The 13,905-nt window shown below is 52.3% G+C and overlaps 1 protein-coding gene across 1 annotated transcript; it reads left to right on the top strand.

Annotated features, from left to right (window-relative positions):
• Positions 1–11,209: 11,209 nt before the first annotated feature.
• Rab6 (RAS oncogene family member Rab6) lies at positions 11,210–13,035 on the top strand. The gene is made up of 2 exons (XM_003748562.2): positions 11,210–12,125; positions 12,874–13,035. The coding sequence occupies exon 1, from the start codon at positions 11,452–11,454 to the stop codon at positions 12,073–12,075; it is 624 nt and encodes a 207-aa protein (XP_003748610.1). The 5' UTR covers positions 11,210–11,451; the 3' UTR covers positions 12,076–12,125; positions 12,874–13,035.
• The last annotated feature ends 870 nt before the right edge of the window (positions 13,036–13,905 follow it).

The raw sequence follows: 13,905 nt of genomic DNA, 5'->3' as shown, positions 1-13,905 counted from the left end.
CCGTCTAAGCTTGCGATTGTTCGAACGTGCCACAATTATATCCCTCGCTCATCGATAGATTCTCCATCACATCATACGAGGCCCTTCGGAGGTAGATGTAGGCGCTGGCTATCCCTAGACGTGACAGCAAGCCGACCGGAGAAAAATGCCCAGAAATGCTCCACTCCCAGCCAATAGTTTGCGTGAGCGAGGTGAGTGCCGGCGAGGCTCCCGATTCGTCCCCGATGGACCTCTCGATGTCCGCCCACGTCGCTCCGAATATTCCGTGTTGTCCCTCCGGACGGATGAAACGAATGCACGGATATTATTCCTGCGAAATCACGCGCTTCCCCGCTCCCATGTCGAGAACTCTCGAGAGGGGGGGGGAAAGGAGCGCTCTACGAGCGGATCTTTCCGATTTAATTTGGACGCTTTTCCGGACTCGTTTGAGACCTCGGTCCCGCGCCGTCGGACGAGGCCGAGATATAGAGCATCCGACGACGTATACGGAGAGGGGGGGGAGACGACGACGAAAAGAGACGAGAACTGATTCGACTTTCGAATACAACTTTTTGTGCTGCTTCGAATGGAGCAAATCACCTTCACAAAAACCCCTCCGCTCCTCCGAGAAAAAAAACGAGAAGCGGAGAGGACCGAGAGGAGAAAAAGAAAACCGGCGCAGCACCTTTGTGGCCCTGTCCGTGATGCCATTCTTGATCCTCCATGGATTCAAGCAGGACTTGTTTGCTGTAGACCAGCTAGACAGTCAGTTGGGCAGCTCTAAAAACCCGTATAAATCATGTTGTAGGAGGACTTGTCGTTCTAAATATCGCAACATTTTTAGAGAAACCGGATAGAGAGATTGAGGATCCCAACAGGAGGAAGAATGAGGGCTATGGAGATGGGTACAGCTGCACCGGAGAGAGCCCCAACAGGAGCGACGGTCGAAGAAGTTGCGGATTCTCGATGCGTCCTGGATTTTTTTGAGATGGCTCCCGGCCGATCTCGACGGGACCGCTACCACTCGCCCTCCTCCTCTTGTCGTCTTCTTGCTCCATGGCATCCCGAGGAGTTCAGGACGACAAGCAAGGTGCACGGTTTTTATGGATGTATTGGCCACCGCTCGGATGACGAACGCCGATGCTCTAACCAACCAAAGCATGACAAAGCGATATCTGGGCACGTTTTTAGGCGAGGGCGCCCCACCAAACTTGACACCTTGAGTACGGAGACAAATTCACGATGTCCGGAACATATCAAGTTTCGACGAGAAGGAACTCTTCACTGATCGTCCGCACGGGGGTTGAGCCGCCGCTCCGTTCAGTATCGGATTGATCTCGACTCCGGCGTGAGAATGAGAATCGTGACGTGAAGTCCGGGTTAGAACTCCTCGGACATCCGAAGTCTGTTCCCATCGGGAATGAGGTCGAGCGACGTGGGTCCTGAGTCGAGCGGACAAAGTACAATAGAAGGGCGGCCCTGTGTAGACTTAAATCCGGAGCACTTGGAAAACAGTTGCTCGCAGTGGTGTTTGTGTGACTGCTTGTTTCGAGCACTCAAGAACTCGTTGGTCTTAGGGATAGCCGTAGTCCCGTTGTTGAGCGTGGCCTGTATTTATCTTATTATAATAGAAACGAGGATTGGCACAATCTGATCAGAAAAAGAGAGCTGAGGAGGAAATAGAGGATCTAGATCTAGAGCGTCGAGTAGACGACGACGACAACAGCACAAAGAAGGAGGCCGACCGACCGGTCAGTCGGTCGGTCAGGTAGCCAAATCCCAGATTAGACTCTGCGGCTTAGAGCTACGCCGGTCAGTCGCCCCTCTGTCTTGCCCGTTTTCGCCCCGTGCAATCCCGAAAACCTTTTGCTTTACCCGACCGGTCTCCTGGTCTCGCCTCCCGCTTCTCTCCTCTCGACGAGCGAAACGGTTTACTCACTGAGCGAGGACGAAGTCCGTTACCGAAACCGAAGTCAAAAATAGGAAACATCTCACAGAGTCGCCGATCAGGAGCTTTCTCTGTTACTTAGCTGCGCTGTTTGATGTCTCGCATTTCTCTATCTATCGCTCTCATTCCATCGTTTCAGTCTAATAAGCAAATACGAATGGGCGCTCCGCATCGTTAGCCTGGCCCAGCGGAGCCGGGGGAACGAACCACCAGCACTCCGGTCGGTGCCGAGCCCTACGGTCAGCCTTCGAGTTCTTTGTCGAGTAATACCAAAATAAACACGGCCATGCCCACACCGTACGAGAGAAACAGAGATAGAGACAACAACAACGACCAACAAGAATTAGAACTATCGCCTCAGCAACGACCAGAGCAAACGACATCATCAACCAACAATTGGCAGGACAACAGCAGCCAAGTATAAACTCCCAACCAAGACAGTTTGGGCTGCGCGTGGTGGCGCATCACGGCGCCGAACCGTGGACCCCGTTTAGCGTCTCGAGACGGCTCACGGAATCCGACGCGGAAGGACGTGCACCCCCGGACATTGAAACGAGGCGTTTCTTCCAGAGATTGTAACGAGACGCTTCCTCTCACGTAGAGTCTGAACACAGTATTTGTAGATCCTCGACCGCAGCCGGGCTTCGAATAACTTGCGGGAGATCTCCGATTGTACCTCAACTTGTTCGATGAGCTGCCCTTCTTTCTCGAAGGAAAACTCCCGGCTAATCTCCTTACCGTTTCCTCACAGCGATCCCGGGAAGCTACGGCTGCAGATCGGACTGGTGCGAGACTAACTCCCCTGAAATCGAAGGAAGGAATCCGCTCAGAAGGCTGACTTCCAGATCCGTTTTCCCTGTCAGGTATAAAAATTCTAATTCGTTCCGTATATGAATGATCGTTCCCATTATAATAATTATGACAATAATTATGACAATAATTATGACAATAATTATCACAATAATTATCACAATAATTATTGGAACACAAGTAACCCTCACACAAGTATCGTAAACATGAACCCAGAGAAAAAATCTAATTTTTCCAAGAGCCAACGGTAGCTCGTCGGTTATGGTTTTCGATGCTGATGATGACAATCGGTGATCGGCCCGAGCCCCCTCGAACCTTCTCTGAACCTAGACTCCAGATCACAAGCCCCGCAAATACGAGCCCCCGTGCTGCTTGTGTTGGCACAGGGCCCGAGCTGACCGGGAATCTCTCATTACGCCTCAATCAGGAACGCTGCCCAGGGCGAGTGGGGATTGGGGAAGAACCGAGAGGAACTGAAGGAGAACTAACAGAAAAAGGAGAGCGGAGGGTCGAGAAGAGCAGGATGACCAGACGGTCAGTTGACTAGTCGCTCTGCTAACGGAAGGAGTAATGCCTTAGTTTCCGGAGTGAGCACTTAACCTCTGATGAAGACGGAGCAGACGCGATGCGCTCAACCGATGCGTTCGCATGCCGCCATCGGATCTCTTTCAGAACCTTTCACACCCGTCCATCGACAACGCGGAACGTGAGAAACAAATAAGTCTCACAGGACCTCGAAGTGACCCCTTCCCGAACGGTGAAAGAGCTCAACGATGTCCGGACCACGAATTCCATATCATCATCTCGTCTTCCTTGAAGCGGATCCCTGCATCGATAGCCTCCCGATATGCTCGAAGCGGTTCGTCATCGACCGAATCAAAATTCAGAGCTTCCCTCGACCTGCCGGATTCCCACAGGCCGGAAGTTGAGAATGAAAATTCCACTCGACAAGCTCTTGATGGCGTTTGGAGTCAGCTCTGAGAGCTGCCTTCCGGTGGTAATTAACAAAAAGCTCCTCCACTACTTCACACGGAGCAAACTGCCAGACCCGAGTTAGGGACTTGTCCTGGACCGTTAACTGGTTGCTTACATGCTTGCTCGCTCGTCCGCTCGCTGCTCTCGGCAACGAACAGACAAGCGAGCAAAACGAGTGAAGGGGGGAAAAGGCGGTAAACTAAAATTCTCCCTCAAATCAGATCAGTGTTGGCTGGATTTTGGGAAAAATTAGACAACTTTTGTGGATTGGTGGTCTGGCTCGCCGAGTCTGGCTGTGGGATCGTTCGGCTTTTTAGCTTCTCGGTTCACGCCCTTCGTTTCGTGCACCCTGAGCTGTTACACATTTCAGTCTCCGTGGGCCTTATTGTCAGTCCGTCAGTCTGCGGGCCCGTCCAATCCCCGCCCGACCGCCCTACCAACTCACCGAACGCCCGCCGCCTGCCCCTTCTCTACTGCTGCTCTGTTGCACTGCTCCTCGCCCCCACAGAGTCTTGAAGCCTTCACTTGCCTCACGCGCATACACCTAACTGTTTTTCATCTCCTTAGTTTGTGGTCGTGAAACTAGGCAGCAGCAGCAGCAACCCTACCCGGTTCGGCCGCGCTGTAACTTGAAGCGGAGCCATATTCAGGTACAAGAACGAAAAGTCAAGGGTATCATAAATTCAGGCAGAGCAAGCGGGAGGCAAGCAAGCGGCCACGAACAAAAGCAGGCGGCGGAGCGTTCGCTTGCTTGCTCGCTCGTCCGACGATCAGCTCAGGTTATTCGTTTTCTTGGCTCGTTCCCTCGCCTTTCGTATGCTGCCCGTGTATTTTATGTCCGCCATCGATTTCATTTTCCTGCATAGCCCGAAACAACCTCGGATGTTGACGCTTCTTTGGCTTGTACTCTTGGGACACCTGCGTACTCGATCCGAGGAGGAAATTGCACGGATAGGGAAAACTCTTGATTCCCGGCTGACTCGATAAAGGATTTCAGGGAAAAGGCCGGACGGCCATGTACGGATGTATCGTCACCATTCGTATGATGTAGCCAACTCAAGGAATTTCTGCGAGGGAGGAAGTTCGGCGCGCTGATTTTTCCATATAGTTTTCCAGAGGCATTTTTCGGGGCTCCATACCTTAAACTCTATACCTTTCCGAGCCGATACCCCGCTGGGGACGAATCGGATCCGTTGGAGGTGTTGTGGTCTGGTCGAGATAATCTATTCCGGTGGTGCAGCCGATTGCGGGAGGGACAGGGAGAAGCCTCGCGGAGAAAGAGCATGCAATACAATGAATGTCCCTTTTCGTTCGTTCGTTCCCTCGCTCGCTCGCTGACTGGCTCAGTGCTCTCGGGCTCGTGCTCTTAAGTAAAACCTGCACTCGGGGTACCTGACGACTTTTCACGCGCTGTTTGCCGCAGGAATGGAACGAGCAGCGGGAGCGGGGGCGAGGGAAGGCAGGTGAGTGGGGCAATGGAGAAGGTGGCAAAAGGTGAGAAGCGAGCACCGAGAGCGGGCGTCTGGGTAAAGCGCCGGGCTCGGACCATGAATTCGAATGGCCCTTCGTGGCACTTCCATAAAAAGGGGGTTTGATAGGGATGTTTGAGGGAGGAAGTGGGGGAAGTGAAGCACAGAACGAGCATTTCTCCCGGGATCTTTTTCGGCTGCCGCTACCCTTAAACGCTTTGCTGGCTTTGCAGCATTTCCCTCTTTCAACAAAGGTGGGCTTCGCTGTGAGAGCTAAATTTTTTCTTGATTCCTCCCTCAAGCAAACGTAGACGTCGGGAATCCCAACCACAGGTCCCAAGATTATTCTTCTCCAGATTGAATTATCCTTTTGGACTTTCGTCAGGCTCTCCACTCACTCCGCGCAGAAGCTCATCCCCCTCCACAGATATCCGGAGAATTACTCGCTTCAAATGTGTGCTCGAATATTACGGATAACGTCTCAGGCTGGGATCAGAATCAGTTTCGGGACTTCCCTGGAGATGCAAGTAGACGAGCTGTTCCCAGATCGCCTATCCGATGTGCCCTCTTCCCCCTCTGGCAGCGCCATGTCGGTATCCCCGTGTGGTCGTAGGCTGCTCATTGTGCTCGGATTATATTCAGTTGAGAGAATGATAAACGATGAATGGCTATGTGTTGAAGTGTGTTCCGGTGAAAGTGGTGGCTACGCTCGCACGATGGCTGTCTCAGCCAGACTGAGTTGACGGAGTCCATGAAAGGGGCGCAGGTGTAGCCGGTCAGCCATCCAGCCAGCCATCTACACTGCAAGCCAGTCGGTGAGGAACAATTTGAACAGACTTACGCCCATTGAAGAGCTACTCCTCTCCGTTGCCGGCTGGCAGGCTGGCTCGTTCGCTTGCTCGCTTGTGCCGGTCTTCTCGATTCTCTCCCCAGCCTCGTTCTTCTTCCATGGAAGCGCCGCTCAAGGAGCATTTGCGCACCTGAGTACAACAGAGGAAGGCTTCTCAATTGTTTCCTTACTTTTCCCTCTTCAATCCCTCCTCCGACAGTCCCCGGCACTTCCCTCCTTTCATTGCTACCTTTCAGACTTTCTTTTTTCCCGTTCTGCCGTCTTCCTGTGCCTAGCTGACTCCGTCGGTCGGTGTGCGAGTCAGTCTATCCCTCCGCTGAGCTCGCTTCTTCTCGCCTTCGGTTCCTCCTCCAACACTGACCGACGCGCACCTCCATTGAATGCAAAAGAGAAGACATCGATGCATTGACTTCCAGAACCCCCCTCCCGCTGTGAGAGTTCTCGGCTAGGAGGGTCAGATCTCCTGAGCTACCCAGTTTTCACCTGGAGGTCAGAATCCCATCGGTTGGGATCCCCCATCAGCATTGATCGTAGTCGAGTGGAATGCTCTCGAGTTTTGGCCTTCACCGCTTTTCCTGGCTCGATTTACTTCCGGCGTCGGTTGCCTCTCCTGACGGTGGGAAAATCTGATGTCGAGGGAGCCGTTCCGAAGTTTGCAGCGTTCGAGAAAGAAGAGACTCCCGATCAGCTGCTTGCGTTTTATTGTTCTCCACAGGCTCATTCAACATTTACAAAATACGGCGTATCTCAGATTTTCGGTGAGAATCGTCGATTGCAAGCTCCAACGACTAGCAGACGATGCAGGAATAAATACGATCTCTATCTGAGCGGTTGGCCTGAGCTCCAGGGGATGACTCAGCTATCGTGAGACATTGGCGGGACGCATTGTCTTCCCAGGGTTGAGCTCTCGAGATACTGTCATAGAACGGGGAAGAAGTTCCTCTCACAATCAGTAGGCGACACGACGTTCCTCATCGATCAGGAAATCAGATCCGTGATTTTCACCTCGACACATATGTAGTTGTTGTTCACGAAGCGATCGATTATAGAGAGCGTACAGAAATTCGTTCCCCAGGATGAACCGTTGGGCTCGATGAACATCGTGGCTCCCTTGCCGATTTCCTCGCGGGTGCTGAACTGCTTCTGGATTCCCAAGTCATCGTCTCGTGGATTCAGAAGCAGAATCGAAATCATTTTGTGCATGGGGAATTTCACACCGGACAGCGGTCTGTACTTGATGCTCAGATACTCTGAAGCTGTCGAAGCTTGCACAACGTCCAGCTGTAGCTCTCCCCGATATCCGGATAGAGTGAAGTCGCGACTCGTTATGTTTGAACTGAGCGAATTCGACCTCGTCATGAACATCCGCGCGCTGGGCACTGTCACGAAACACTCGACGTGCTTTCCTCGGAACTCGACGTATTCCGGCGACTTGTGCGCCATCTCCAGGATCTCGAGCCGCGATCCCATGAACTGTATCCGATCGTAGAGGTAAACGACGGCCAGAGAAAATACAGCGATCGTCGCCAATGACAAGATCGAGAGGAAACTCAAACAACAGCATGGCGCGGCACGTTTTCCGCGAACTGGCTGAGCAACGTGGGTTCGAGGAGGTCTTCTGTAGGGAGTCAAAAACTCGTCAACCTCCATCTCGCGAACGAACGACCAACGTCGACACTGTCTGTCCGTTGTCTTTTGAGTGGGATTATCGGCGGAGATGACAACTCGCGGAAAGTGAGTTCAAGTGGCCCAAGATTCCCAGGGCACGTAACGGCGACCGGCTTTGCGGCGACCCCGCATCGAGAATGCATTGTCTAAGAGTGTCCGGAGCGATACATCTTCGGTGATTTCTCTATTGAAAACGGCGCGTATATATATTCGTCTGACGACGGTCGCTTGGAATTCTCGAAGAACTCATCCGACCCCAATAACTGAAATCTGGGAGCACTTCTCTCGAGAAACTGGGCGGCTCGCTAAATTATGTATTCGAACCGAGCATTTTCCCAGTATCCCTCGACTGACAACCGAGCGGGTTCCGTCAGATGAACTCTCATGGGAAGAGATCCCGCCGATTTCCGATCGCAGTTCGCGGGTTTAGTGTTCCGAGAATCTCTGCTCAGGAGCGTGGACCTGGAATCCTTCGTTCTAATAATTGTGGAAAGACGTACACTCAGCGACTTCCGTCAACTGTTAAATGTGCTGACCATTGCGTCATCGATCCCTTGAGTCATCCGTGTGACGGTAGCGTCTTTGAGTGGAGAGTAGAAAACATGATCGAAATTCCGATAATAAGGGACAGACCGCTCGTGTCGGCTTCCGTAATATTTGCATCTTTCCGACTCGGACGATTTCCTGATCGTGTGGGGAATCCTCTGGGCGTAGTAAAGAGTGAAAATCATATAGGGAGAGTTTTTTCGGCAAGTTTTGCGCATTTTCGGAAAATTCATGCGTCCTCCCATCAACTCCATCATAACGACGACCAGGGCGAGCGACGCGCGGGCGAAACTTCGGAGTGGGAATATGATCGTTGAACGGCCTACTGCATCCTCTCCGTGGAGAGAGCTGACAAGCGGGTGGTAAGAGATACCTACCCCGAATTGAAAAGTGAATTGGAATCCTCATGCTTTTCGGCGAGAGGCGAGCTCAGAGTTACAATTTAAATTGTATAATAGGCGCCCCGTTGTCGAGGTGGCCAAGGGCTATCGCTGATGGCTCGCGATGCTTCTCCCTCGTTCTGGCGTTTGACTCGAGTGTGTCAGCCCGGCCGCTCTCGGATGGGGGTGCCCGGTTGGCAAGACTTCGCGTGGCTCGCTCAAACGAAACAAGCGATTCAACGAGAGAGCGAGCAAGAGGACAGACGTTCGGGTGGTCGGCCGCTCGGCTAGCCGAACGGACGGCCGGCTTCTCAAATGTAATAACTAACGGTCCCTGGCCACCGACCAGATGTGCAATTAGGACTGTTGCAATTTAAATATCATAACCCCGTTACTATTTAATAATAAGGCAACGAGACAGCAGCGGTCTCATCTTGCCCACAATAAAAGGACGAGTAGGCGGAGAAGGCGGTCCGAAACTCGCGATGCGAACGATTCTTGAAAATCCCGCGAGCGCTGCTGCTCGAATAGACGACCGATGCAGGGTGCGATTCGGAGTCCAATGAAAGCGTACAGCTGATCCGCGAGGCAAAGTTGCAGCTCCTATGGAAAGTATGCGCTGAGGGAACTATCCGCTCACTGAATTGTGATTCGGCCCCGATGTGACTTATCGGGAAGAAGCTCAAAGTTGGACACGCGTTCCGTGCCATCGCTCGGAGCGGACACCGAGCTATATACACCCGAAGCGCAACACGCTGCTGATGAATATTCGGGAGAGTGCGATGAGTCCACAAAGGCTCATGAAGCAAACGGAGAAACAATGAAAACAAACTGTGTCCGTGCTTTTTGCCTGAGTTTGAATGCTGTATCTGGATTCGTTTTCTGAGGGGCGTCTTCATTTAACGTTTTTGTCCGAGATTTTTTTTCGACAGACTTCCTCCCTGCAGCAACAAAAGTCGCTTGCTCTGATTCCATTTCCCCACCGCGAGGAGAAATCTCGGACAGGGGACGACGCCGACGATAGAGGACAGCCGGGGAGGAGATAAATATCGTCAAAATATCCCAGTCGCTCGTCAAATGGCTCCCACTGAGTTAGTTTCCGCCAGGCCACCATCGACAGGATCTCGTCACTCTACGGCTTTTAAAAGCGGACGCTGGAACGAGAGCTCTAGAGTAGAACGGTTGTGTTAAAAGAGAAAGAGTCGTAACCGAGAAACTAGTGGCACCGTTTGAGTGGCCATGTCACCAGCAGCGTCACCGCCATGTCGTCTGTACGCTCGATTATTTTCCAACCAACGGTTTCGACGAGAACAAACTTGTGAATGACGAGATCAAGGAAACGGCTTTCAAAAGTTTCAGGGCTCCGAAGGGCGTATCGTATGAGAGTGTTACGACCAAACATTACGACGTGAAAACGGAGTTGATCCGGTGTAGGTTTCGATCCTCGCTGATCGAGAAGCTGGGAATCCATGGAAAATCGCCAAGAGGGGCGAGCTGCGGTCTCTATGAGAGCTCGAAAGGTACTTTGATAATGCCAGAGCTTCGAGACAGAACTCGCTCAGCGGAGGCAGACGGGCTTCACACAAAAAAAAATCCATTGAAAACTGGTGCCGGAATTCAATGACAGTCGGGGAGTGCGTTGGGCATTATTATTAATCGTCCCGCGTCGGAGAGGCTCCCGGGTACAGGTGAGTGAGTCTCTGGAGGAATCCCCGCCGCGATGATAACGAACACCCACCTCGCTTCTCCCGAACGGGATTACAATCATCCGACACCTTACTGTTTCGAACGCATGCGCTGCAGGTTCCTTAGATCGGATCCAGGGAAGAGTCGATGCCCTCGGAATTGTCGGGTCGCCTTATTTCGGAATTCAGGAGACGACTCGATCTCATAGCGAGCCTCCGAGCCAAGAGCGTTTCGGACTCCAATATATGTCGACGCGGAGATGGAATAATGAATATTTATAATTTTTAATAATGGATCGATCGATCACTCGTAGCCCTCGACCGCAGGGCACAGACGTTTTCTCCGAAAGTCGCCGTGACTATTCGGTCTCAAGCGCTCATTTTTGCGGCTGATCAGGAATCGACATGGGGGTGTCCTCATGTGGACCGAACTCCCCCATTCGGACAGGTCACCGGCGTTGATTTGCTCTAAACGAACTCGCTCGCAACGATATCAATAGTTTCTTGGGACCCTCCTGGGAGCTCCCGGAAGCCTGATCTACTCAGCGTTTCGGGTTTCCTTAAGGTAAACCGAAAATGATGTTCTCTGAAGAAGCCGCTCGCCTCACTTTTTTTTTCTTTCTTTCGTTTGCCCCGCATCGCTCATCTGACTTCACCTTCATCTCCACAACGGAGCGTTTTCCGAACGCTCCGCAGCCTCCCCGCGTCCGAGCGGAGCTCGCGAAACCACGTTGGGAACGTGTTCCCGACGGTGAGGGAACTACCTGCTCGTCTCACGGGATCTGTGCTAGGCGCGCGAGATCTGCAGTCTCGAAGTGCTGACAATGGCCTAAAGACCTCCCGCTCGCGGAGCAATGCGTTCAGCCCACCGGTAAACAGCGGAACTACGGTCTGAGGTGTGGCAGCAGCAGCAGCAACGAACTGACGTGTGGCTTGGAAGCGGCTGCCACTACTAACAACTGGCTCCTAAGACGCTGCTGCTAGTGTGGTGGTGTGGAAAAGCGAGCGACTGTCAAGCGCTCAGTGTGCGAAAGTTCCGAATTCGAACGAACTGCCCGTCCTGGATATCGCACGAGGAAAGCTGTAGTGTCGGCTGTTGTAAATAGCTTGTTTGGTGGACAGATTTGTGTCGCCGACAACGATGACGAACTCGGATTTCGGCAACCCCCTGCGCAAGTTCAAGCTCGTGTTCCTCGGTGAACAGAGCGTCGGCAAAACGTCGTTGATCACACGTTTCATGTACGACTCGTTCGACAATACTTACCAGGCAACGATCGGCATCGACTTCCTGTCAAAAACCATGTACCTCGAAGACCGCACAGTGCGCCTACAGCTATGGGACACCGCCGGTCAGGAGCGTTTTCGCTCATTGATCCCATCCTATATTCGGGACTCGACGGTAGCCGTCGTCGTCTACGATATCACCAACGCGAATTCATTCCATCAGACCTCGAAGTGGATCGATGACGTGCGCACGGAGCGGGGCACCGACGTTATAATCATGCTTGTCGGGAACAAGACCGACCTGTCGGAAAAACGACAGGTCAGCACCGAGGACGGTGAGAAGAAAGCCAAGGAGCTTCAAGTTATGTTCATAGAAACCTCAGCCAAATCCGGCTACAACGTCAAGCAACTGTTCCGACGAGTGGCCAACGCTTTACCCGGTATGGAAAACACGGAACGAAGCAAGCAGGACATCGTCGACGTAGATCTTAAGGACGGCCCCATCGAACAACCGAAGGAGGACGGGGGATGCGCCTGCTAAGCACTCGTTTGAGGCCATCCTCAGCAGAGGGTACACGACCCATAGCGGAGGTAAGCCTTGCGTTGTTGTATATCCACGTGTCTGTCTGTCAGGTGAACGGCTCCGGTCTCTCGCTACTGCATAGCCCTTATGGTGTTCCCTCGGCGCGGGAGATGAGAGCCCCCGCTGCTCGGGAAAACGCGTGGTTTCGAGTTTCTCTGTGCATTGCCGGGCGGACAACGGACGACGTAGCTTTTCGGAACCCACATGGCCGTAACGCACACGCAAACCAGCAAGCGACCGCCGGCACAACGACCAAACGGAGTGACTCATGTGGCCGAAGGGCTCCGAATGTAGGACAAAAGTCTTCTGTCGACTTTGCCCATTGTGAGATTCGTCAAAAGATTTACAACGTTGACAAATCGCTGGATAGTTTCCCAGCTTATCGAATCGATTGCATCGGAGTTACTTGAAATCGGGCAAGAGTTCTGACCGCTGCCGATCCGAGCATGACAATCAGCTGATCGTCGTAGTAGCCATCGTCAGGTCGGTCAGGTGATGCCGGTCTATCATTGTTTCGACTCCGAGATGTGGGGACTTCATCGATTGTGGTGCCTTCCCGCCTCCCGTATTAATTGTGAGATATAGAGAAGAGGAACGTTTCCTCTGAGCTAGATCCAGGTCTCAGCTACCGGTTCTCAAGTCACTGTAACGCCTCATTCCTCATTAAGAACCTTGACTGCTGCATGCAAGTTTTCGCATGATCGCTTCGGTAGGCAGAAATCGCTTCTGATTTCATAGATTCGTTTTGGTTTTCAGGCAAAAACAACGTGACTTCGCCGTCGCTGTGATAGTTGGAGGCAGGAAGATCGGCCCGCTGCAGTGGCTGACTTGTCTTGTTCATCTTGTCAACAGTCAACTTCGGTGTGTGTGGTGCGTGCCTGAATGTAAATACAAACTTCACAATAAATTCTCTCACAGGATCGATCGATTAGTAGTAGCCGTTGTGTGAGACCGAAGTGTGACACCAATGAAAATAACGAGCCGTGTCAGAAGCTACTCGATTTCGAGCCTCAACTACATGACGGTCGTCCGGCAAAACGGCCTCCAGCCTTAGGGCCTCCTGTGGAGCTTTTGGAGACGTTTGGAGTTGGATGCTCTTCTGGTTATCAATCCCCTCCTAACATCGCGCACTGAGTATGAGCGGGGTCACAATAACTCGTATCGACTTTTCCTGCAATGTCGCAACGCATACCGCCAGGACTGACTTCGTTCTGAGCGTTGGGGAAAGTGAACCGAAGAACTCTGTGAGAGGAGGGTGTTCTGATAGAGGAACAGTTTTCAATGTAGTAGCTCCTGACCCCGCTCGAGGTTGCAGCCCGACGGAGCGTTGCGAGTCGGCGTTCCACGTTTCTCGGTATTGAGAGAACATGTGAAGAGCGGGAAGAAAGGGCGTAGAGCGTAATATATTCGAGGGATCTATGTCAAGAACGAGGAAAACGGAAGCCAGAACGGATATCATATGAGTTTTTATAACAATGATGATGAGAGCGAGAAAATTAAGAGCGTCGGAATCACGACCACGAAAATGAATAAAACAATGGACGATGAGTTTCAATGATCGGCTTCTTCCGTTCGGGTTGGTTACCAAGTCTTGTAAATCACAGAATCCCTCATGTCGGCTTCGGCCGCCCACCGGTCGGGCTCTGAGCTCAGGTGGTCAGATTCGGCTCTAGCGATTTCCGACCTCGGCGGCTCATATTTTGGTCCCTCGGACGACGAAGTGCAGATCCATCGCCTTAACTCCTTAACCCGTTGGCATCAAATTAGAACGTCCGAATACGGTCGAAA

The sequence above is a fragment of the Galendromus occidentalis genome, unplaced genomic scaffold (assembly GCF_000255335.2).
Source record: "Galendromus occidentalis unplaced genomic scaffold, Mocc_1.1 scf7180000077536, whole genome shotgun sequence".
NCBI lineage: Eukaryota > Metazoa > Arthropoda > Arachnida > Mesostigmata > Phytoseiidae > Galendromus > Galendromus occidentalis.
This window is presented reverse-complemented; position numbering and strand designations above follow the sequence as displayed.